The 20,756-nt window shown below is 54.9% G+C and overlaps 2 protein-coding genes across 3 annotated transcripts in view; one reads left to right on the top strand and one right to left on the bottom strand.

Moving 5' to 3' along the window:
* PEBP4 (phosphatidylethanolamine binding protein 4) overlaps window positions 1-1,280 on the bottom strand; it is a 252,133-nt gene extending 250,853 nt beyond the window's left edge. Inside the window, exon 1 of the mRNA XM_081810224.1 lies at window positions 1,183-1,280. The gene's annotated coding sequence lies outside the window, so the exon portion shown is untranslated. The remainder of the gene's footprint in view (window positions 1-1,182) is intronic.
* RHOBTB2 (Rho related BTB domain containing 2) lies at window positions 406-20,319 on the top strand. Of its 2 annotated transcripts, XM_081810178.1 has the most exons (10): window positions 407-997; window positions 5,072-5,273; window positions 5,975-6,078; window positions 6,615-6,800; window positions 7,657-8,651; window positions 8,954-9,072; window positions 11,473-11,623; window positions 15,315-15,403; window positions 16,206-16,311; window positions 17,551-20,319. In XM_081810178.1, the coding sequence occupies exons 2-10, from the start codon at window positions 5,082-5,084 to the stop codon at window positions 17,766-17,768; spliced, it is 2,160 nt and encodes a 719-aa protein (XP_081666304.1). In that variant the 5' UTR covers window positions 407-997; window positions 5,072-5,081; the 3' UTR covers window positions 17,769-20,319. The 2 variants fall into 2 exon arrangements, with proteins under 2 accessions (XP_081666307.1, XP_081666304.1); XM_081810181.1 differs by lacking the exon at window positions 6,615-6,800 and having other exon boundaries at window positions 406-997.
* Window positions 20,320-20,756: the final 437 nt, after the last annotated feature.

Consider the following 20,756-nt stretch of genomic DNA (forward strand, 5'->3'; position numbering starts at 1 on the left):
AGGGCCAGGGGTGGAAGCCTGGGTTTAAGGGGCAAGGAAAATATGTCAAGTTCCCCTCCCCTAACTCGCATCCCTTCCAGGGCTAAGATGCGTCTCAGAGTTCTTTCGCAGCCTCCCGGAGGAAAGGGGAAAACCCTGCGGGAGTCCGGCGAGGTTTTGCGCCCTGACCGGGGGTGAGCCGAGATCCTTCGAGCCTCTTCCCTCCGGGCGGGGGAAGGGAGGCAGGGTGGGAGGGTGTGAGCGGCGCCGCGGGGCGGGGCAGGGGCGGGGCCGCCGGTGGCCCAATCCCCTTCTTTCCCCGCCCCTCCCCCGCCCCCAGGCCCCTTTCCACCAATGGAGCTCCGCGATGGGCGAAGCCTGGCACGGCAGCCGTCCTGGGTGCGATTTCCCCCCCCATTCTTCTTCCCTTTCTTTCTTTTTTTTTTTTCCCCTTTCCTTTTTTTGTGAATGAAAAAAGGAGGTCGCGAGCGGTCCCCGGGACTGCAGCGCTAGGCGTCTTCGCGGCCGCGCCTTCGGAGCGGGCCGGGCGCGTAGCGGCGGCGGCCTCGCCCCCCTTCTCCTCAACTGCGCGTCGCCTCCAGCCTCCGCAGCTAGAGGACCCGCGGCGGCGGCGCGGCCCAGCCGCCCGAGGTCGGGGCGGCCGCGCGCAGCCCACTCCAGCGTGCCTCCATGACATTGGGCGCCCGGGGCGCGGGGAGATGCTGATCCGGAAGAGGCAATGGCTGCAGTGCCGCGCGCGCGGCCGCTCCCGGCCCGCCGTCCGGCCTGGGCTGCTCTGTCAGAGTTTCTGATCTAGCGCGACCCGGGCCCGGAGCCTGTAGCAGCAGCAGCGGCGGCGGCGGCGGCGGCGGCGGCGGCGGCGGCGGCAGCGCGGCGGCGCCGGCATCGTCCTAACTTGCACGCGCGGAGTGACCCCAGACATTTCACTAAAATGAGCGTGCTTAGCAGGAAGAGATGTGTTCCTTACACTAGAAATTACCCCGTCACATGTAGTGGTGTAAGTAAATGATTAATTTCTATTATGGCCGGGTTGCAAGCTGCCTGGAAACGCGCCGCTTCGCCCTCCTGTGCCCTCCCCGGCCCTATCTGCGCCCCTTCTGAAGACTGTCCCCCTCCCCCGGCACCCCCTCTCCCCTTGGCTATAGCTTTGGCTGCTGGGGCCTCAGGGGGCGGGGGACTAACCTTTTCCGGGTTTTTCTAGAGAAAGGAAGATGACTTGATTGCCTTGGCGTTGTCGTGGCCTTCCTCTTTCCCCATTTAAAAAATTTTTTTTATTTCGTGTGTGTGTGTGCAGAGCAGCGTGGGAGGAATAAAGGTCCAGAGTGGTGGAAATGTTTCCGTTAAAAACCAGTGGAATTTGGATGCTTTGCTCGCCGTTCCGGAGATATTTCTTTCAACCCAACTCCATTGCAGTCTGTGCATCAGAGTTCTGGCAAACTATGGGAGAGATGCTTAGCGTTGTTTGTTGATGTTTGAGAAGGTTTTTTTGAGTGTGTTTAGGTTTGCATTTTTTGTTAATATGATCATTCAAGATCCCTTTGAGCCTTGCTGTACACTGGATCTGCAGGAGGGATTCATCTCCCCACCTTCCCCAATATTACAGTGTCAGCAACACTGGTGAAAAGCCACCCTCTCTGTTCTTCTCTTCCCGATTCTCCCTTCCTCTCCATCCTCCTCGATTTTTACCTTCATTTTGAGGATATTCCTCCTTTTTGCATTTTGTAAGATGCAGGATGTGGGATATTGGTTGCTAGGAGACAAACCAGGCTCCCAGGGAGATTCTGTCGTTTCCTTGACAACCAGACTAGGGCAGCCACAGATGAACAAGCCTCCTATCAGCTGTGGGAGGGAAAGGGGGGCTTTTCTGGGCTCTGCAAAGAGTGTGTGTAGGGGTGTGGGGGTGGGACTGGGACTCGGTGAGGGTTGGAGCTAATCTGAGCACACCTGGCTTTTTGGCCTGGCTTGAGTACACAGAGCTGGGAGAGCAGTGGGCAGGAGGCTGATTGTGGAGAGGGGGACAGGGATCATGGGACAGGGTAGGGAAGGAGCACCTGTGTGACTCTGGGATTACTGAGGGAGAGGAATGAATTGGAGGTTGTGACACCCAGGGCAGGATGGCAAGGAAGCCATAGTCTATGGAGGTTTGTCTAGGGGCTCAGAAGGAATGAGGATGAGGCAATTGTGCGGAAAAGTCTAGAGTCATTGAAGGAGAGAGTGCCAGAAGGGAAGGGGAAGTTGAGAAGCTCATTGAGTGGGTTGTATCATCATACATCAGCAATGAGACAGTAAAGTAGCAATATTCTAAAGCAAAAATTCTATTACTGCTGGCTTTGGCACGCCAGCTCCAGTACAGGATCCTCGTTTAAGACAAGCCTGATTCGACTAAAGAGTTTTGCCTGTTGGCTTAATGGGGCCAGTCTGTACCTTAAAGAGAGATAGAATTACATATATAGATATGTAATCTAGCATTATATAATACCAGATTACATAAGACAAATACCTCCTTTCCGCTGGGCTCTCTTGGCACAAATTCACCAAGATTCGGGAAACTTTCTTCCAAAGCCCTCATACCCATTTTCCAGAAGGGCAGACTGATGCCCAGAGAAGGGAAGTGATTTGCCCTCTCCTAGATATGAAGTTTCCTAGATCTGAAGTCAGGCGGTTGGGACAGGGGTGAAGGGGGTGAGAATGATAAAAATAGGGGGGAAGTCAGAGGGCAAGCAGGGGAAGGCTGCGGAGCGCTGGAGAGTGGATGGGAAGGGACTGCCCAGCCAGAGAAGCACCCAGCAGGTCTGCTGTCTACACTCACGGCAGCGTTTGTTGCCTTCCTACTTGTTGGTTGGCTCTCCCCTACTTAACCATAGAGGTGAATGAGGTGTGCAGGGGTCTTTTAACCATTAACTCTCTGATTTTGAATCAGCATTGCCCTGCCAGTGTTCTGGCCTCTTCCTCATGGTCCAGATGCTCCTGGATTTACGAACTGATGCCCCTCCTCTGTGCCTCCTCAGCCCCCTTCTGCTTCCACACCCACAGGCCATTCGAATCTAAATCTGAGAAAGAAGTTCTACTGGCGAGTGGGTTATAGTCTTTCTCCTCCGGCTATACATAGTCCTATTGGGGAGTCTGTTTTGTTCTTCAGTGTATAGAACTACAGCCCAGGCGATTCCTTCCCAGTTGCCTGACTTGAGACCAGGACCCATCAAAGTGGGGTTCCTGTCCTCAGCTCAGGAGAGAGCAGGGAGGAGGCAAGATGGTGGTTAGGACAATGGCTGGCCCACTGGGGAAGGTGAGGAGGGGTGGAGGAGGCAGGAGGAATCCTGCAGACGATTGCTCTGGAGACTGGGGAGGGGCTGCGTGGAGACCCCTTGTTTCGAGTTCAGATCCTGTAAAATTCCAAGAAGGAGGAGGTGCTTGTCTCATTGAAAAGTCCTTGCTGCACTTTTTGCTTAGGTTGCTGAGATGTATCTACTCACGCAAATCCCAGTTGCCATCGTTACTTGGATATTTCAGTTCTGCATTCCTGCATGCTGGCATCCAGTTACAGCCCAGCACGAATGGAGCTGCTCGGTTGCTGCTGGTGGCCCGGCTCTCTGGCTGGATGGCTCAGCAGTGAGGGCCCCTGGACTGCCTCCAGGACGCTTAGGAGCTCAGCCTTCCTTGGCCTAGGAAGGAGTCCTCAGGCTGCTCCAGCCCCCGGCTGGCTTTGTGCACACAGGGAATGTGAGCAGGGGCAGGCCAGTGACCTAGCTGAAACCAGTGGGCCTTCCTGCCCCTACTCAGGGAACTCAAGTTCCCTAACAACGTCTGCCTTGCACCTACCCCTGCCTCCTCCCCTCAACCCTTTCGGGAGAGTAGATGCCACTGGGAGACTGCCACCAAAAGCCCCCTCGCCCTCAAGCTGAGGATCCCTTCCTGGTGACAGCTTTTTAAACACTGACATGACATTTTGACTATAGGAGGGCCTTCTTTTTGTTCCCATTTGAGCCATCTCCCTCTGTGGGTGGACAAGGCACTCCCTCTCTGCTCAGCACAGAAGGAAACTGAGGCAAGCATTTGCCCAGAAATTCAGGCCCAAGTCTCTGACCCTCTGCTTCCCCCAACAACCCCATTACCCATGCAGCCAATTGAGCAAGCAGCCTACCAGGAGTGTGCCAGGGGTCTGGGGGCTTCCAGCCTGAGAATCCTCCTTCCTAGGAAAGGAAGGCACAGAAGGGGGCATATCTCACTCTCCCTGAGGCTGCATGCAGGATGCCTGGAGGGCATGCCTGAGTAGGGGCAGGAAGGCCCACTGGCCATGGAGTGAATAGTCACAGGCCCATGTTTATCTCCACTGCCGTCTCAAAACTGGGCCTGCCGCTGAGTGAGCCCTACAGGCAACATGACAGGCTCCGAGGAGGGGAGGGGAGGCCCATGGGCTGCTCAGGTGCCTCCAGAGGGACTGGGAGGAAAAATTCTGGCATCTCCCTGAAGGAGGCTGGGGGTTAGCATTGAAGGGTAGCCATAGGCAAGCCAGGGCTTGAAAATCCACCACCAGGGAGGGAGGGAGGGAGTCAAAGGTGGAGGACAGGAGAGCTGCCACCCAGCTCTGACAAGTCCATTAAATTTTAAAGTGGTCCTGCCCTCCGGCATGCTGGAAAGGGGTGGGGACCTGGCCGGGACTCCGCTTCTCTCAGCTGTTTGTTGTTGTGCTGTCCAGAGGAGGAGAGTGTGGGTGATGAGTGAGCTTCCCAGGCGGACTCTCCTCTTCCTGAGGGAGCGGGGACAGGCCCCGGGCAGGTTCTGCCGTGGGATCTCTCACAGGCCTCCCCCAGCCAGAAGCCCAGTGGGAGGATGATGGCAACAGGAGGCAGACGAGCGTTTCACGTGGTACCACTGCGCCTCTGAGCCTGAATGGGCCCCCAGCTTCTCAGGCCCCGCAGAACGATCGCCCAGAAAGCTACCCACTCCTTTCGCCCCCTCTCCACTCAAATGCTGGCAGAGGGGCCAGCCCCAGCTGAGGAGAGCGGCTGGCCCCGGCCGTCAGGGAGCTGGGGTGCGGAGCCATCTTGACCACTACACTCCTCTCCCTCAGGTCCCAATTAATGGATTCTGACATGGATTATGAAAGGCCAAACGTAGAGACCATCAAGTGCGTTGTGGTGGGAGACAACGCGGTGGGCAAGACCAGGCTCATCTGTGCCCGGGCCTGCAATGCCACCCTCACCCAGTACCAGCTGCTCGCCACCCATGTGCCCACGGTTTGGGCCATCGACCAGTATCGGGTGTGCCAAGAGGTAAGGCTGCAAGGCCGCTCGGCTGGGGGTCCGCCCCATGTACTTGGGCTTCTTTCCAAGATGTAGCTCAGTGTCTCCAAATGTGGCCCGGAGGCGTGTGCCGAGCTCACGGAGGCCCCTGGGGATGGGGCGGGGGCAGCTGAAGAGGAGGGAGCCTCAGGAGAGAGGGCTGAGGGGAGTCCACCCCAGGGGAGGGATCCCTAACCATTTGTGTTTTGCATGGCTGAGCTGGTGCCTGAGACCCAAGCTTTGCCTGGGGCACAGCATCTTGTGCAATCAGAGCCCCCAGTAATGGGGAGCACTGCGGGGAAGGGGGGGTGTTGGAAAGATGAGGAAGAAAGAAGCTCTCGGCCAATACCAAAATCAGAGGCTTGTCATGTGCAGGTGAAGCTGGGAACAGGGCAGGCTCCCTGAGATCCCTTGCACCCCAGGACAGTCTGCCCTCTTAGAGGCTCTTCCCTTCCAGCCAGCTTAGAGCCCACTCTTGCCGTTGGCGTCTGCAGAGACGGCGCCCGGAGAAAGTGCTGGGCACGGCACACAAAGGAAGCTGCTGGAACCCCAGCTAGCTCTGTCCCTTCACCCCCATGCTGTCTGGGACCCTCAGAGATGAGCCGGTGCCACCCTGAGCTGACATGCAGAGGCCCCTAGCACTGTTGCCCTTGATTCCCACTCCTCTCCTCCCCACCCCCCACGCCCCACAGGTGCTGGAACGCTCCAGAGATGTGGTAGATGATGTCAGCGTCTCCCTCCGCCTCTGGGACACCTTTGGAGACCACCACAAAGATCGTCGCTTTGCTTATGGGAGGTAGGTAAGGCCTCTGGTTGCCTGCGGGGAGCCAGGTGGGTAGGTTTTCCCTGCTTTCCCAAGGAACAGCAATGCTGTGAAATTTCAGCTGGGAGGAGGGAGCAGAGAAAACAGCATGGCAGACCCTCACAGGGGAGGCAGCCCTGGGCAGTGGAAGGAGCCGGGTTTGGAGTCAGGAGGCCAGGTTGGACTCTTAGCCCTGCTACCTCTCAGCTCTGGGACTATGTGCAATTAAGGGAACTGTTCTGAATTGATTTTCCTCAGCCATGGATTGTGAAATGGTAATTTCTAACCCATAAGATAGCCATGAGGTCAAAATGAGGTTTTTCGGAAGCTCTAAAATGCTAAATTAGAGGTATATAAATTAGAGGTCCTATTATTATACATTCTGTGTCAGGTCACGTGAGCAGATGCCTGTGACAGATGTGGAATGTAGTGTTGTAGGGTGGGGTGGGTATGCGTGTTCTCCCTTGTTCCAGGGGCAGGTAACCTACCACTAGCTTTCCCTGCCCATAACCTCCCTCTCCCACCCCCAGATCCGATGTGGTGGTTCTGTGCTTCTCCATTGCCAACCCTAATTCCCTCCACCACGTCAAGACCATGTGGTACCCAGAAATCAAGCACTTCTGCCCCCGAGCACCTGTCATCTTGGTGGGCTGCCAGCTGGACCTGCGCTATGCTGACCTGGAGGCTGTCAATAGGGCCAGGCGACCCTTGGCTAGGTAGGGGGTGCTGGTGCTAGGGAGGGGGAAGGAGGAAGACAGAGGGAGGGGTTGCATCTCCGTGGCTCCCTGTTCAGCCCTGAGGGAATCCACTGGGCCTCACACCTCACCCTCCATTTGAAGCAAGGCATGTGGAGGGCCAAAGAGAGTGCCCATTCATTCATTCGTTCATTTGTTCATCCATGCATCCATGCATCTCTTATACCCTGTGTGAGCAATCCTGGGCTAAGCACCATGGGAGGGAAGGAGAAAAGGAGGTAGTCTTTGCACAAATGGGGCTTATGATCCCGCTGGGAGATGAACTCCATATATGGCCTTGTTAAAAACCAGCGTGGAACATGGCATGCTGATTGCCAGAGAGGTGGTTAGCGCTGCCACTGCTTTGAGCTGGGGAGGGCGCGGGGCTGGCATAAATACGGAAGGCTTCCTGCAAGAAGAGGGGATTGGGGGCGCCTGGGTGGCTCAGTCGTTAAGCATCTGCCTTCGGCTCAGGTCATGATCCCAGGGTCCTGGGATCGAGCCCCGCGTCGGGCTCCCTGCTCGGCGGGGAGCCTGCTTCTCCCTCTGCCACTCCCCCTGCTTGTGTTCCCTCTCTCGCTGTGACTCTCTCTGTCAAATAAATAAATAAAATCTTTTAAAAAAATAAAGAAAGAAAGAAAGAAGAGGGGATTGGAAGTGGGCCTTGAAGGACTGATAAGATTTGACTAGACAGAGGAGAAAGGGCAGGAGTCGGACCGAGACAGACCCTGAGCAGTCCCCTAAAGAACAGGCAGGCTCTGGAGAGCTGCCTCTCCCTGCACCTCCCCTCTCCTCCTCTCCTGCCAACATGTTTGGTCTTCCTTCTTGAACCTGCCAGGCCCATCAAGCCCAACGAGATCCTTCCCCCAGAGAAGGGCCGGGAGGTGGCCAAGGAGCTGGGCATCCCCTACTACGAGACCAGCGTGGTGGCCCAGTTTGGCATCAAGGACGTCTTTGACAACGCCATCCGCGCAGCGCTCATCTCCCGCCGCCACCTGCAGTTCTGGAAATCCCACCTCCGCAATGTGCAGCGGCCTCTGCTGCAGGCGCCCTTCTTGCCTCCCAAGCCGCCTCCCCCCATCATCGTGGTGCCCGACCCCCCCTCCAGCAGCGAGGAGTGCCCCGCCCACCTCCTGGAGGACCCGCTCTGTGCGGATGTCATACTGGTGCTGCAGGAGCGGGTGCGCATCTTTGCCCACAAGATCTACCTCTCCACCTCCTCCTCCAAGTTCTACGACCTGTTCCTCATGGACCTGAGTGAGGGGGAGCTGGGGGGCCCCCGCCCAGAGGACCACCGGGGTCACCCTGATCACCATCACCACCACCACCACCATGGCCGGGACTTCCTGCTGCGGGCGGCCAGTTTTGATGTGTGTGAGAGCGTGGAGGAGGGCGGGGGCTCTGGCCCTGCTGGGCTCCGTGCCTCCACCAGCGATGGGATCTTACGGGGCAATGGAACAGGGTATTTGCCCGGGAGGGGTCGAGTCCTGTCTTCCTGGAGCCGAGCTTTCGTGAGCATTCAGGAAGAAATGGCAGAAGATCCTCTGACGTACAAATCCCGGCTGATGGTGGTGGTAAAAATGGACAACTCCATCCAGCCAGGGCCCTTCCGGGCTGTTCTCAAGTACCTGTACACCGGGGAGCTGGACGAGAATGAGCGCGACCTCATGCACATCGCCCACATTGCTGAGCTGCTTGAGGTCTTTGATCTGCGCATGATGGTGGCCAACATTCTCAACAATGAGGCGTTCATGAACCAAGAGATCACTAAGGCCTTCCATGTCCGCCGGACTAACCGGGTTAAGGAGTGCTTGGCAAAAGGCACCTTCTCAGGTATGGCTTGTGCTTAGGAACTGACTGCCAGAGGGCAGGGGACTTCCCTCCAGTTAGCCTTCTGAAGAGTCTGCTTTGGTCCAGTTAGCATTCTGAGTCATCTCAGCTGCTGATGTCCTGGAGATGGGGTGGCTCTGCTCCTGAAGCCTAGTACCCAAGCCCGAGAGCTTGGTCAGGTAGCACTCTACATGAATGGCTTCAGAAGGAAGTGGGTTGTATGGGCACGGTGTCAATCTTTGGGGTGGGTTCTCCCACATCCTTTCACCATATCCTCACGTGATGCCTCTTCTCCTCCCGGACAGATGTGACCTTCATCCTGGATGATGGCACCATCAGCGCCCATAAGCCCCTGTTGATTTCCAGCTGTGACTGGATGGCCGCCATGTTTGGGGGGCCATTTGTGGAGAGTTCCACCAGGGAGGTAAGGCTAGGAGGGGAATAGGTGGGAAGGAGAGAGAGACCCACACCCTTCCCACCTGAGGCATCTGCCATTTACTGCTACTTCCTTCAGTCAGTACCACCTTCAGTTACTGACTGTGTGCTTGCTCACCACTGAGTGACAGACTCAAGATAAGTTTAAGAGATGGCTCCCATTGCCAAGGATCTTATGAAATTTCAAGACAGGGGATTATGGTGACATCTTCACTTTATGGTATAGAAAGCACTTTTGATCATTATCTCGTGTCTCACCTCACACACAACTCCTACACGTGGCGTCATGTTCTTACCTTACAAGGAAAGTGAGTCCCCAGGAAGTTAAGTGCCTGGTACAAAGTTATATAAGTAGAAAGGAGAGGTTTGGACTTGAACTCAAGACTCCCGATTCCTTGGCTCTATACGTTGTACCTTGCTTTCTCCCTAACACATGTGAGCCAAGGGGAAAAAATTCAGTGTGTGCCAACGTGACTCTATCACTGTTTTAAATGTAAGTCTTAGTATCACTTAGGTACGGTGAAGCCCACAGTCAGAAAATTGCCATTGGACGGGGAGATTTTTATACTCCCAGCTGTCAGTAGGAGGGGGCATGCACGGTATGGGGGACCACACAGGGAAGCACCAGGGTCAGTCTGGAGGCAAAGGGAGTGAAGGGGATACGAACAAGAGCCTTCACTGTAGTTTCTATGGGAAGGAACGGGTGAGGCAGAGGGAGCAGGCTTAGGATTGGCTAGTCTGAATAATTTCAGCAGGCTTTTGGGGCTGTCCCAAGTCATCTGATACCTGGCCTTGGGGTGACTAGGGCAGGGGATAGTGGTTGAGGGAATGAGCCTGATAAAGGAGGTGGTTGGGGTGTGGACAGAGGATTGGTTGGTTTGCATGTGAAAAGCATGCTGAGCGTGTCCTTTACTCCGGCTAGCATTGGCTAGCCCTGGGAGGGGCAGCCCCGCTGGGTCAGCAAGGCCCCGGATGTCAAAGCAGCAGAACTCAGACCATAAAAAGAAATGCTTCAGACAGTCACCTTTCCCTTTAATCACCACTGCTCTGACTCGGCTCTTCCGTCACCGTTATGGCCACTTTCTCAGGCACCGAGACTGGAAACACCGAGTTGGACGGGGCCTCTCAGTGCATCCTTAGAAATAGTCTCTTCAGTCTGTTCTCTCCTTTCCCTTCGCGCAGCCGAGCAGAGTAGCTCAGGCCAGGGCCCTCGGTGTTCTCTCTTTTCCGTGAACTCCTGTACCGTTAGTTGGCCACAGTCAGCCTCGCAGTTAACAAGGTACAACTTTGTGCAACTGCTTGAGGTTCTGGGGGTCCACACACCATTTTCTTGCCTGGTCTGGGATTTCTTCCCTTCCCGCTCTCTCCAGCCCCACTCTGCACGTCCCTTAGTAAGAGCTCACCCGACACTTGAGGGAAAGATGGGGCTGCGAACAACACAGGATAGCATCCTGTGACGTAGAATGACAGTTTCTTAAGATTTCCGGGAAGGGAGTGCGTCCGGAAGGCTAAGTGGAGGGCTTGAGCTGTGAGTTGGTCTGATCCTTGAAGCATGAGTGGGTTTGGCTTCTGTGAGTGGAGCCCCAGGGGCCGGTCCGCCCCAGGCGCTTCTTGGTGCCGCAGAAGCCGGGTTAGAGCTCCAGATGACTCCCATGCAGCCCGGAGAGACTCGTGTCTGATGAGAAAGCAGTTTTTATTGCAGCGCTGCTCGGAAGAGATCCCAGGGGCCCAAAGCAGCAGCTTCAGGCAGCCAGCAAGAAGCCAGCTGGTGTTGGCTTGGCTCATTCGTACCCCACTTGCACTGCCCTCTGTAAGGCCAGGAAGGGCCAGGGTGTGTGGGTTCAGGCGGCAGGAAGGACTCCTCCAAACATCTTCCAAGCCAGCACAGCTTTGGAAGCGTGCCAGTGAGAATCCAGGTCCTTTTCTTTCTTTCTTAATTAAATATTTATTTATTTATTTGAGAGAGAGAGAGGGAGTGCACATTCGTGAACGTGGGGAGGAGCAGAGGGGGGGAGAGAGAGAGTCTCCGGCAGACTCCCCACTGAGCAAGTGTGGGGCTCCATCTCACGACCCTGAGATCATGACCTCAGCCAAACTCGAGAGTCTGAGGCTCAACCGACTGAGCCACCCAGGCGCCCTGAACCCAGGTCCTTTTAAAATGTCAGAGCGCTGCTCACTGGTGTGGTCAGCGTGCGGGCTCAGTGCAGGTTTTTGCTCTGGGAGACAGGCCTTGGGGGGCCTTCGGAGCTGGTACAGGGGCAGCTCAGGGATGGCTGCCCATCTGGTGGAGCCAGCAAGAGGGCCAGGGCCTTTTGAGTTTCCCCGGCCTGAGCTCCTCCTTCCGTAAGGCTGGGCCTCCCTGAGGCCTTCTGTCTCCCTCCCCCCACAGGTGGTGTTCCCCTGCACTAGCAAGAGCTGCATGAGGGCGGTGCTGGAATACCTCTACACGGGCATGTTCACCTCCAGTCCCGACCTGGACGACATGAAGCTCATCATCCTGGCCAACCGCCTCTGCCTGCCGCACTTGGTTGCCCTCACAGGTACACGGGGACCCCTCTGGGGGAGAAGCCAGGGAAACCACCCCCCCCAGGTCCTGATTTCTCCTCTCACCTGCCTCCCCCCAGGGGACAGGCTGCGAGCACCGAGGGAATGTGTTGACATAAAGTGAAATATGTCGATGCGCATTGGGGTTTGGGTGAGGACATAGATGTAAAGAAGCACGTGTGAGAGACAGGATGGTGTCACATGATAGGCTCTCCGCAAGGGGTTATGGGCCCCACCAAGCGGTCTCCAGTAGATGACAGCGCTGGTGTTCCATCAGCTTCGCTTCAGCGGGGCAAGCTTAAGTCAAGAGGAATAGAGCGCCATTCCTCATTGCTCCCCTTTGGTTCTTCACCTCCTCCTCTGCCTTTTTTCTTCCTTCTCATCCTTCTTCTCTTCCTCCTCCTCCTCTTCCATCTTCACTTTCTCTCTCTTCCAGAAGCAGACAATAAACATTGACCTCCCATCCCTAGTTCCTTGAAAAGACCATGAGAGCTGGAGCTCAGCTTTTAGAATGGGCCCACTTCGGAGGCCCTGGGGTGGAGCAGGGCCTGAGGCCACGGGAAACTGCGCAGCAGGCAGTGGGGGGTGGTGGAGGGGGCCGAGGGGCTGGAGAAGAGGAATGGCGCTATCCAGATGAAGGGAGTGCTGTCAAACGCTGGAATTGGTATCTGCACTGTGTTGGTATTGATGTTGATGTCAGGGTTCGTGTTCTTGGGCAGGTCAGGGGCCAGAGGGCAGAGCCTTAGATACTGAGCTGAGATCCAGGGAAGGATCTAGCATCAGAGCTGCTGGGGCACTGGACCAATGATCAAGACTGGGACTCACATAGGAGGAAAACAGCAATACCATGATGAGAAATTAGTTATAACATGGGGCTTGGTCATAGGAAGAAGGAAGAAAGCATTGATCAGAATTTGACTGTTAAGAGCTGAGCCTACAGAGAGAGTCCTAGTTGGAGACACAAAGGGCTTTAGGGTGGGGAGCAAGAGAGGCTTCTACAGATCACAGCTGAAACGTACATCCACCGTAGCTGCCCGTGGAAAGTGGTGTGGTCTTCACAGAGCACAGCCAACTTCCAAACTCTTGGACCTAGTAATTCACCTTTTGAAAGACTATTTCCAAAGACATGACCCAAAGGCAAAATATGTATAAAGATGTTCCTGTAAGTTTGCTTCATCATGGCAGGCGATCAGAAACAAGTCAGCTATTCCAAATGTTACACTGCGCCGCTGTGTGGAGAGGCTTATAGAAAATACCCATTGAATGACTTTTCTGGGAGACGGTCCATACGAATGACAAAGTATACAGATGTGTGTCATGCACATGCCTTGTCAAGGAGCAGCGGGAAATGCTGAGCATGGTATATTTGGTGATGCTCTCGGTTTTGGGAGATATGCTATGAAGTTATTAATTCAAGCTTAAAACGTTTTCATTATTCAATAGAGCACAAATGCATGAAACATGTTCGGCTTCATGAATTATTATAGAGTCAGAGGACCCATATCAGGAGCTAGCTCCTTGCCGGCCATAGCAGAAGCCCTCTGCCTGTCCCCGCCAGTCACAAGTCCATCCCCGTCCTCAGGAGTAACGCTTTGCCTATTACTCCTCTGTAGAGTATTTTTTATTGGCCTCACTTCTTACTCTTCATAGTTTTATCTTCCATGTGTGCATCCTTAAACACCAAAGCATGGTCTTATTTTTTTTTTAATTTTTTTATTGTTATGTTAATCCCCATACATTACATCATTAGTTTTAGATGTAGTGTTCCATGATTCATTGTTTGTGCATAACACCCAGTGCTCCATGCAGAACGTGCCCTCCTCAATACCCATCACCAGGCTAACCCAACCTCCCACCTCCCTCCCCTCTAGAACCCTCAGTTTGTTTTTCAGAGTCCATCGTCTCTCATGGTTCGTCTACCCCTCCGATTTCCCCCCCTTCATTCTTCCCCTCCTGCTTTAAGAGCATGGTCTTATTTTTTAAATGCCTTTTAAATTTCTCCTAATCTAAAGGTTCCTTGTCCATTAAAATTTTTTTTCCCTTGCAGTTTATTGGAAGAAACCCACTGATGTTCCAGAAAATCTAGATTTTTCACTGATTGGCCATTGGGTCTAGGGGATAGATCAGATTCATATTCAATTTTCTTTTGCTAAAACTATTTTATAGGTTATTCCTGTTTTGTTTTGTTTTAAGATCTTATTTTTAAGTAATCTCTACACCCAGTGTGGGGCTTGAACTCACAACCCCGAGATCAAGGGTCACATGCTCCACCCACTGAGCCAGCCAGGCGCCCCATTTCTGTTTTTCATCAAGAAGCTTTGTCTCTTTTTGTGATCTTTTTGTGATGTTAGCAGCCACTGAGTATCATTGCCTGCATCTACTGATTTATGAGACGGTGTGAAATGATAATATACCAATTCAATCATTCCTTCTTTGTCTGTTGGAATACTTTGAAAAAGAGAGCAGCTTCCCCTCACCTACTCTTTGCTTACCCAGTGGTGTGGTTCATATAGGAAGAGCAGATGAATGCTTGATTGTATCCTTTTATTTACCGGTCTTCGAGATAAATTTGTTTCCCATCACCCTTTGCGGGTGTCCAATCAGTTTTTATTTTTAAGTGTTATTACACACATACTCGATTGGTTTCAAATAATTACAGTTATCTTTATTGAAGCTGAAATACCACACTGCACCTTTTGCCAGCAGGAGTCTTTTCAAGTTGGCACCAGAATGAGCTTTCTGGTTGTGTGGAATGACAAGATGTTCCAGGCTCATTCTGTACATCTCCTGCCGCAGACCTGGAATCAGCTAGTTCTCTGAGAATCTGTTTCTTATAGTTGGACATGGTATTTCAAGACTATAATCTGAGCATTAGGGATGCACCTTACTACTGCATTCTTGTCTCTTGTTTCTAGGTCTTTTCTTAGATCTGGGAAATAGATTTGAAAGTTTGTTTATTTGAGAGGGAGAGAGAGAGAGAGCGTGAACAGGGGTAGGGGAGGAGCAGAGGGAGAGAGAATCTTAAGCAGGCTCCATGCCCAGTGTGGAGCCTGACAGGGAGCTCGATCTCACAACCCTGAGATCATGACCTGAGCCAAAATCACGAGTCGGGTGCTTAACCAACTGAGTCAGCCGGGCGCCCCCATGAAGATAAAATACTTCATGAGTTTATACTGATACAGTTAAACTTCAGGATTAAGAGTGCTTACTTCTTTAATATAAATGTTTTAACGTAAAATATAAGGTTTGTTCACAATTTGTTACAAAATTTCAGTGAACACAAACAACTAGATTCAATCCACAGTTGTAATTTGTAGTTCTCAGCACAGCTGGGAGTTACCACCCTCTCTCATCAGTGTCAACGGCTGGTTCTGCTGGGGGCTTTCACCCTACATATACCAGCCCACTGGGGGCAACAAATGTAGTTGGAACAGTTCTCCTACTTGATTCTAACTAATATCCACCTTTACTTCCCCAACCCCGCTCCACTGGGAAAGTCTTGCTGTAATCCCAATTTCCTCACTGGTGGAGCAGGCTTCAGTCACCTGTGGTCTTCCCTGGCCTGCTGGGACTTGCCGGTAGGCCCTCGTGTCTCTCTGCCCTGCAGTGGGTCCCTGCCGGGGGTAAAAGGGAGCGCGTGTCCATTCACGTGGCTTTTCAGCTGATTCCCGACTGTGTATATCACAGAGCGGTACACGGTGAGCGGGCTGATGGAAGCGACTCAGATGATGGTGGACATTGATGGGGACGTCCTCGTGTTCCTAGAACTGGCTCAGGTACGCTGGCAGGGGAAGGACTCTCCGACGTTCTTGACTCTGGGCTCTGTCTGCCCGTTGGCAGGGACTGAAGAAGGCTGGCAGGCGGTGGGTAGGAAGGGAGCCCGCTGTTAGCCTTGGGTCCCGGATTGGGCAGGGCCTGCCTCATCCTCCGTGCCAGAGGATTCACTCTGACATGCCGAGAGGAAAGGGACTGGCGGGAAGGGACTGAGGCTTCGGACCGCCATAGGGCAGGGGACAGAAGCCCAGTCGCGTACATTCACATGGTTGCAGCGTGCCTGAGGTCACTGAGGACTCTTCATCCAAAGTGAGCTGCCCACCTCCTTATTCCCGAGCAAACAAGCAAAGTCTCACGCACGGCCCTCCGAGCGCATCGGTTCTGGCCCTAGAAGCCAGCTCGTGAAGCGGACGTTGCAGCTTTGAGGCACGCGGACACAGTGGGCGGAGTCGGCTCTCGGAGCCTGGCCGTCTACCCCTCCGTGCAGGCTGCCCTGGCCCCCGGTGGGCGGCGGAGGACATCTCCGGGGAGGGGTCTAAGGAGCACGGCACCGCACGCATCTATGGATTCTGTGGGTGCTGAGGGCGGGGCAGAGGTGACCTGATGTGACGGCGGCGGTGGTGACGCCAAGGAGCAAATTAAGTGTCTTCTCACACTTCCGTGTGGGTTTGCCTCTCAAGACGGGCTCGTTACAACTGTGGGGCTTTGCCCATCTGCACCAAAGCTTGGGCTCTGAGGACAACTATGGGTGTCTATGTGGACCCTTCCCGGGGCTCCAGCGTAGGTGCTCCTCTTTGTCCCCAGTTCCACTGTGCGTACCAGTTGGCCGACTGGTGTCTTCACCACATCTGCACCAACTACAACAACGTGTGCCGCAAGTTCCCCCGAGACATGAAGGCCATGTCCCCAGGTGAGCGTCTCCTGCAGGACCTGTGCATGCTCCTCCCGCATGCCAAAGGGGCCAGATCTCTGACTCGGCCCCAGGGCGTCCAGAAGCTGCCAGAGACCCTTGGGTTGGACTTGAGCTGGGGGGGGGAGCCCAGGAAAAGATCAGGGCAGCTGGGGACCTCAGGCAATTCACTTTACCTCTCTGGGCTCCTACTTCTTACAAGTACAAGGAAGGTGTTGGACTTCTGGTATTTTTCAGACCTGGTATTTTTTGGGGGGGAGGTGTATTTTGGTATTTCAGACTTGGTATTTTTTTTTTTCGGAGTTGGTATTTTTGAGAGAGGGCTCCACAATAAGAAATATATTTTGTTGTGAGCCAGTACACATATAGAAAACTACATGAATTATTTTTAATGCGGCTTATGACCCACCACATTGATTTCACAACCTAGAAATAGGCACAGCTTGGACCGCCCAGGTCCAGATATCCTCTGAGGTCCCTGCAGTTCCACCTCTGCTTAATTAATGTCCCCAGTCCTGGGGCCCAACAGGAAGTGCATGGGCTCCGGGAGAGGTGTCGTGGCCCCCCGAGTTCCTGCCACTGTGCATTCTTTAGGTCTTCACTGGGCACCCCGCGCTCTCCCTGCTGCCAGGTCCTCCCACACCGACCCTCCCCACTCTCTCCTTTACACCCTGCGGGCATTTTCTTCCGCAAGCACAGCTCCAACCACATCACCGCCCTGGTCCAAACCTTCCACGCCTTCCACGCCTTCCACGCCTTCCACGCCTTCCACGCCTTCCAGAATCAGTCTGAACCCCTCAGCCTAGCCTTCCCTCCAGGCTGACCCTCTTTGTCCTCTTGCAGCCCTCCCTCCGCTGCCCTCAGAAGCCAGCTCTGCCAGCCGCCTGTGCTGCCACCCCAGCTGGGCCCAGCACCTCGCTGCCCTTCTCCCTCCTCCCGCTCCGTCCCAGCCTAGTTCATTCCCAGCGCACGGGAAGCCCATCTAGGTTGTCCCTGTGTCCCGGAGCCCAGCAGAGCGGAAGTGCCTTTCCCCAGGAGGAAGCTCTGCGGCTACATGGAGGGCTCCAAAGGCAGGGCTGATACTCTGGCCCCTGGGACTGGGCGTGCGTTGGATGGTCCCCAGGGCAGAAGTGTCGGGGGGTAGGCGGATGGCCCCTGGACGCCCCCCACATCCCGGTGCTCCTCTTGCCCCCTTCTCCTGCCGGCCTTCTAACCAAGCCCTACTGCGTTGTGCTCCAGAAAACCAGGAGTATTTCGAGAAGCACCGGTGGCCGCCCGTCTGGTACCTGAAGGAAGAAGATCACTACCAGCGGGCACGAAAGGAGCGCGAGAAGGAGGACTATCTCCACCTGAAACGGCAGCCCAAGCGGCGGTGGCTGTTCTGGAGCAGTCCCTCCTCACCGTCCTCTTCTGCGGCCTCCTCGTCATCCCCATCTTCCTCCTCGGCTGTGGTCTGAGATGCTGCCACCCTCTTCTGACCCTGCTGCTGTTCCCCCCACTCGCCTTTGCCCCTCTGCTCTTCTGCATCGCCCCCTCCACCTTCCAGGGACAAGGGGACCCACGTAACCAGGACCCTAAGGGCAGAGCTGTTCTCACCAGCTGACGTAGCTCAGCAAGAGAGGAGGGGGGCCTTGTGGATCAGTACGGGGACCCCCTGCAGGGGACCCCAGTTCCAGAGCAGGGCAGGGAGGCAGACGGCTGCTGGGAGGTGGGGAGAGGGAAGGCACTGAGAGCTTTGGCATCTGACTCTGGGTTGGAGAACGCTGGCGTCCATGGGAGACTCTCCCAGCCTTGAGGCTCTGTGGCTCGGTCTGTGGAGGCAGCCCCCTCCCAGGGAGTGGCTGTGCTCAGGGAGGGTCCTGTCTCTCTTTTTCCATCCATGGACCTGCGGGTGGCAGATGTTTTGTGGGCAATTTCCACACAGCGCCTACTCAGCTCCTCACCGGAGAAGTCAGGGTAGAAATGAAGCCTTCAGACCCAACTCGATGCTTCCACATCCTGGGGTGCAGCTGCCGAGGCCATGGGTGGGAAGCCTTGCACTCTGGCGAGCATCCCTCCCTCCCAGGGCGGTAGGTGTCCAGGCCTGATCAAGGATAGCAGAGCCTGGTCAGAGCTTTAGGCCTAGGAGCAGTGCCTCATGGTGCCGTGAGAAACTTCTCCCTCCCTGTGCTTCACCACTCAGATCCAGAGATGGGAACCAAAGGAAACAGGTGGAACAGGGGAGAGGAGAAAGTGGGGGGTGGTCTGGGTGCAGCAGCCCCATGCTCTCTGGGCTCCTCGCCCTGCCTCTGGTTAGCACGGCCTCTTAGCACGGTGGGGCAAAATTAGCAAAACAAAACAAAACAAAACAAAAAACCCCCCAAACAACAGCAAAATCACCACCAACAAAAACATGTTGGCCTCAAGCCCCTCAAAGAAAAGAAACAAGAACAGAAAAAGCCCCTCTGTAGCTTACAAAGCGGGGCCTCTGTGTTGACGAGACAAGAGCGTAGGCCGTGGAAGTCATTCCAGTGCCTCTGGGGAAAGGACTTGTCACCCACTGCGGCTGGGGATGCCCACACCCTGCCGGCTGGCTCTGGGGACAGCACGAGTTCTGAGTTAGCATGCTGGGATGGAGGCTTCGGGGGCAGGGGCAGGGGGGTCTCAGGGCTTGAACATGGTATTGGACCCCTGCTTGGCCCATCATGAGAATCTGTTCCTCCTCCTCCCAGGATGTGAATGTGTGTGTGTACGGGGGGGGGGTCAAAAGTCAGGGGAAAGGGCACCGACTTGGAGAATAGGAGTCCGGGTAATGCCGAGGCCAGAGGATCATAGGACATGACCTTAGTGCTCGTTGGGGGGGGGGGGGGGAAGGGAAGGAGGAAAAGGGGAAACGTGAGCAGGGGCAAAGCAAAGTCAGTCCCAGGAAGAGGGGGACCAGACTGGAGGATTGTGGGAGGTAAGACAGCAGCTTGTAACCCCATGGGGAAAAGTTGGGCCACATTTTACTTCTCCCGGTTTTGTGATCCTGACCCATATTTCAGCCCCCACACTGTATGTCGTCTTAAAAGCCAGAGTCCCACTAATGACGAGTGGAAGCCTGGGGTGGGCTCCACCAGCAAGACCCTGGCTTCAGGCCTGGGGTCAAGCAAACCCAGAAACAGGAAAAGTCTGGAACAATTCTGTGGTACTGAGACCTAGAGATCTGATGGTAAGTCCTTGTCAAGAGAAGGAGTGGGAGGTGGCAGGCCAGGCACGTCTAGGGTGGCACCCCCTGTTGTCTGAGCCGCCTCCCCTTCTCTAGGGTGGCTGGCTGGCTGGCAGGCCAGACGTGTGCTCCTGCCAGCTGAGTTCTCATCCTTGGCTTCAGGGCGAGGCTGAGGAGCCAGGGGGCAGGGCAGGAGGCGGCTCGCAAGGAGGGTGCAGTTCTGCACCCAGCACCCTTCTCTGGGGAAGGGAACCAGAGGTGTGGCCATGGGGTCTCCCGGGAACTCCTGGTGAGAGGGAAAACAGAAACCTAAAATCCGGGCGGAGGGGGAACGGGGGGCTGAGCAGTATGGCCTGCCGATGAGGATGCAAAAAGGCCAAGGGGAGAGAGAGTGTCAGGGAGGCCCAGGGGGTGCAGCGATCCCATGAGAGAGGAGCCACAGGACCATCCCGGCAACCAGGGTGGGCTCACCCCTCAGGGACCCACTGCCCCTTCCTAGCCACACCCTGGGGGCCCAGCAGGCCCAGGTGCAAACCAGGGACACCACCTGGGGAGACTGTGGGGGAGCCAGGCCAGGGCAGGTGACCTCCCAGGAGAGAAGGAGGGAGGAGGGGCAGAATTCCAGTCCCCCAAGAACCTGGCATTTGGAAATGCAGGGAGACAGGAAGGACAAGTCACACAAACACACTGTACTCGTGTCGCTCAAAGCTGCTTCAGAGGAGAGTGGGAGGGTGGGGGAGAAAACACACACCTCTTTTTATATAAGGTTTCATATTTAATTTGGTCATGAATTCATAAATACATGAGTATTTTGTACCTAATCGCCTTCCTTGTGTTGTTTGATATGTCCAACCACCTCTCCAGAGGAGGCACCTTGCACTGGGGAGAAGCATGAAAGGACACCAATCGCCCATGAAACACTAAGTGCCTGTTGAGGGCCAAGTGCCATTTGGACTGGGTCCTCTCTGTGCTCTGATGCAGCTTCCCTTAAATGAGTAAGCATGACCAACTCTGATAAGGCACTCAAGTCCTCTGAGGAAGGGACAGCAGGTGCGTTGAAGGCTGACTAGCAAAAATCGTGGCTCCTTCTAAAGATACAAGCACCCTGCATGGAACCCCGAGTCTTCCAGGAAAGGGAAGGGGCGGTGGGGGGAACCTTTGGAAGGAAGTGGGAGAGGGAGGTAAACAGCAAAGCCATGAGGGTTGTGCCCCCACCGAACTCTGCTAGAACATCAATTCCCTGAATGTGCCTAAGTGT

The sequence above is a fragment of the Leptonychotes weddellii genome, chromosome 2, assembly GCF_054177405.1.
Source record: "Leptonychotes weddellii isolate Sample4059 chromosome 2, ASM5417740v2, whole genome shotgun sequence".
In the NCBI taxonomy this organism is placed as follows: Eukaryota; Metazoa; Chordata; class Mammalia; order Carnivora; family Phocidae; genus Leptonychotes; species Leptonychotes weddellii.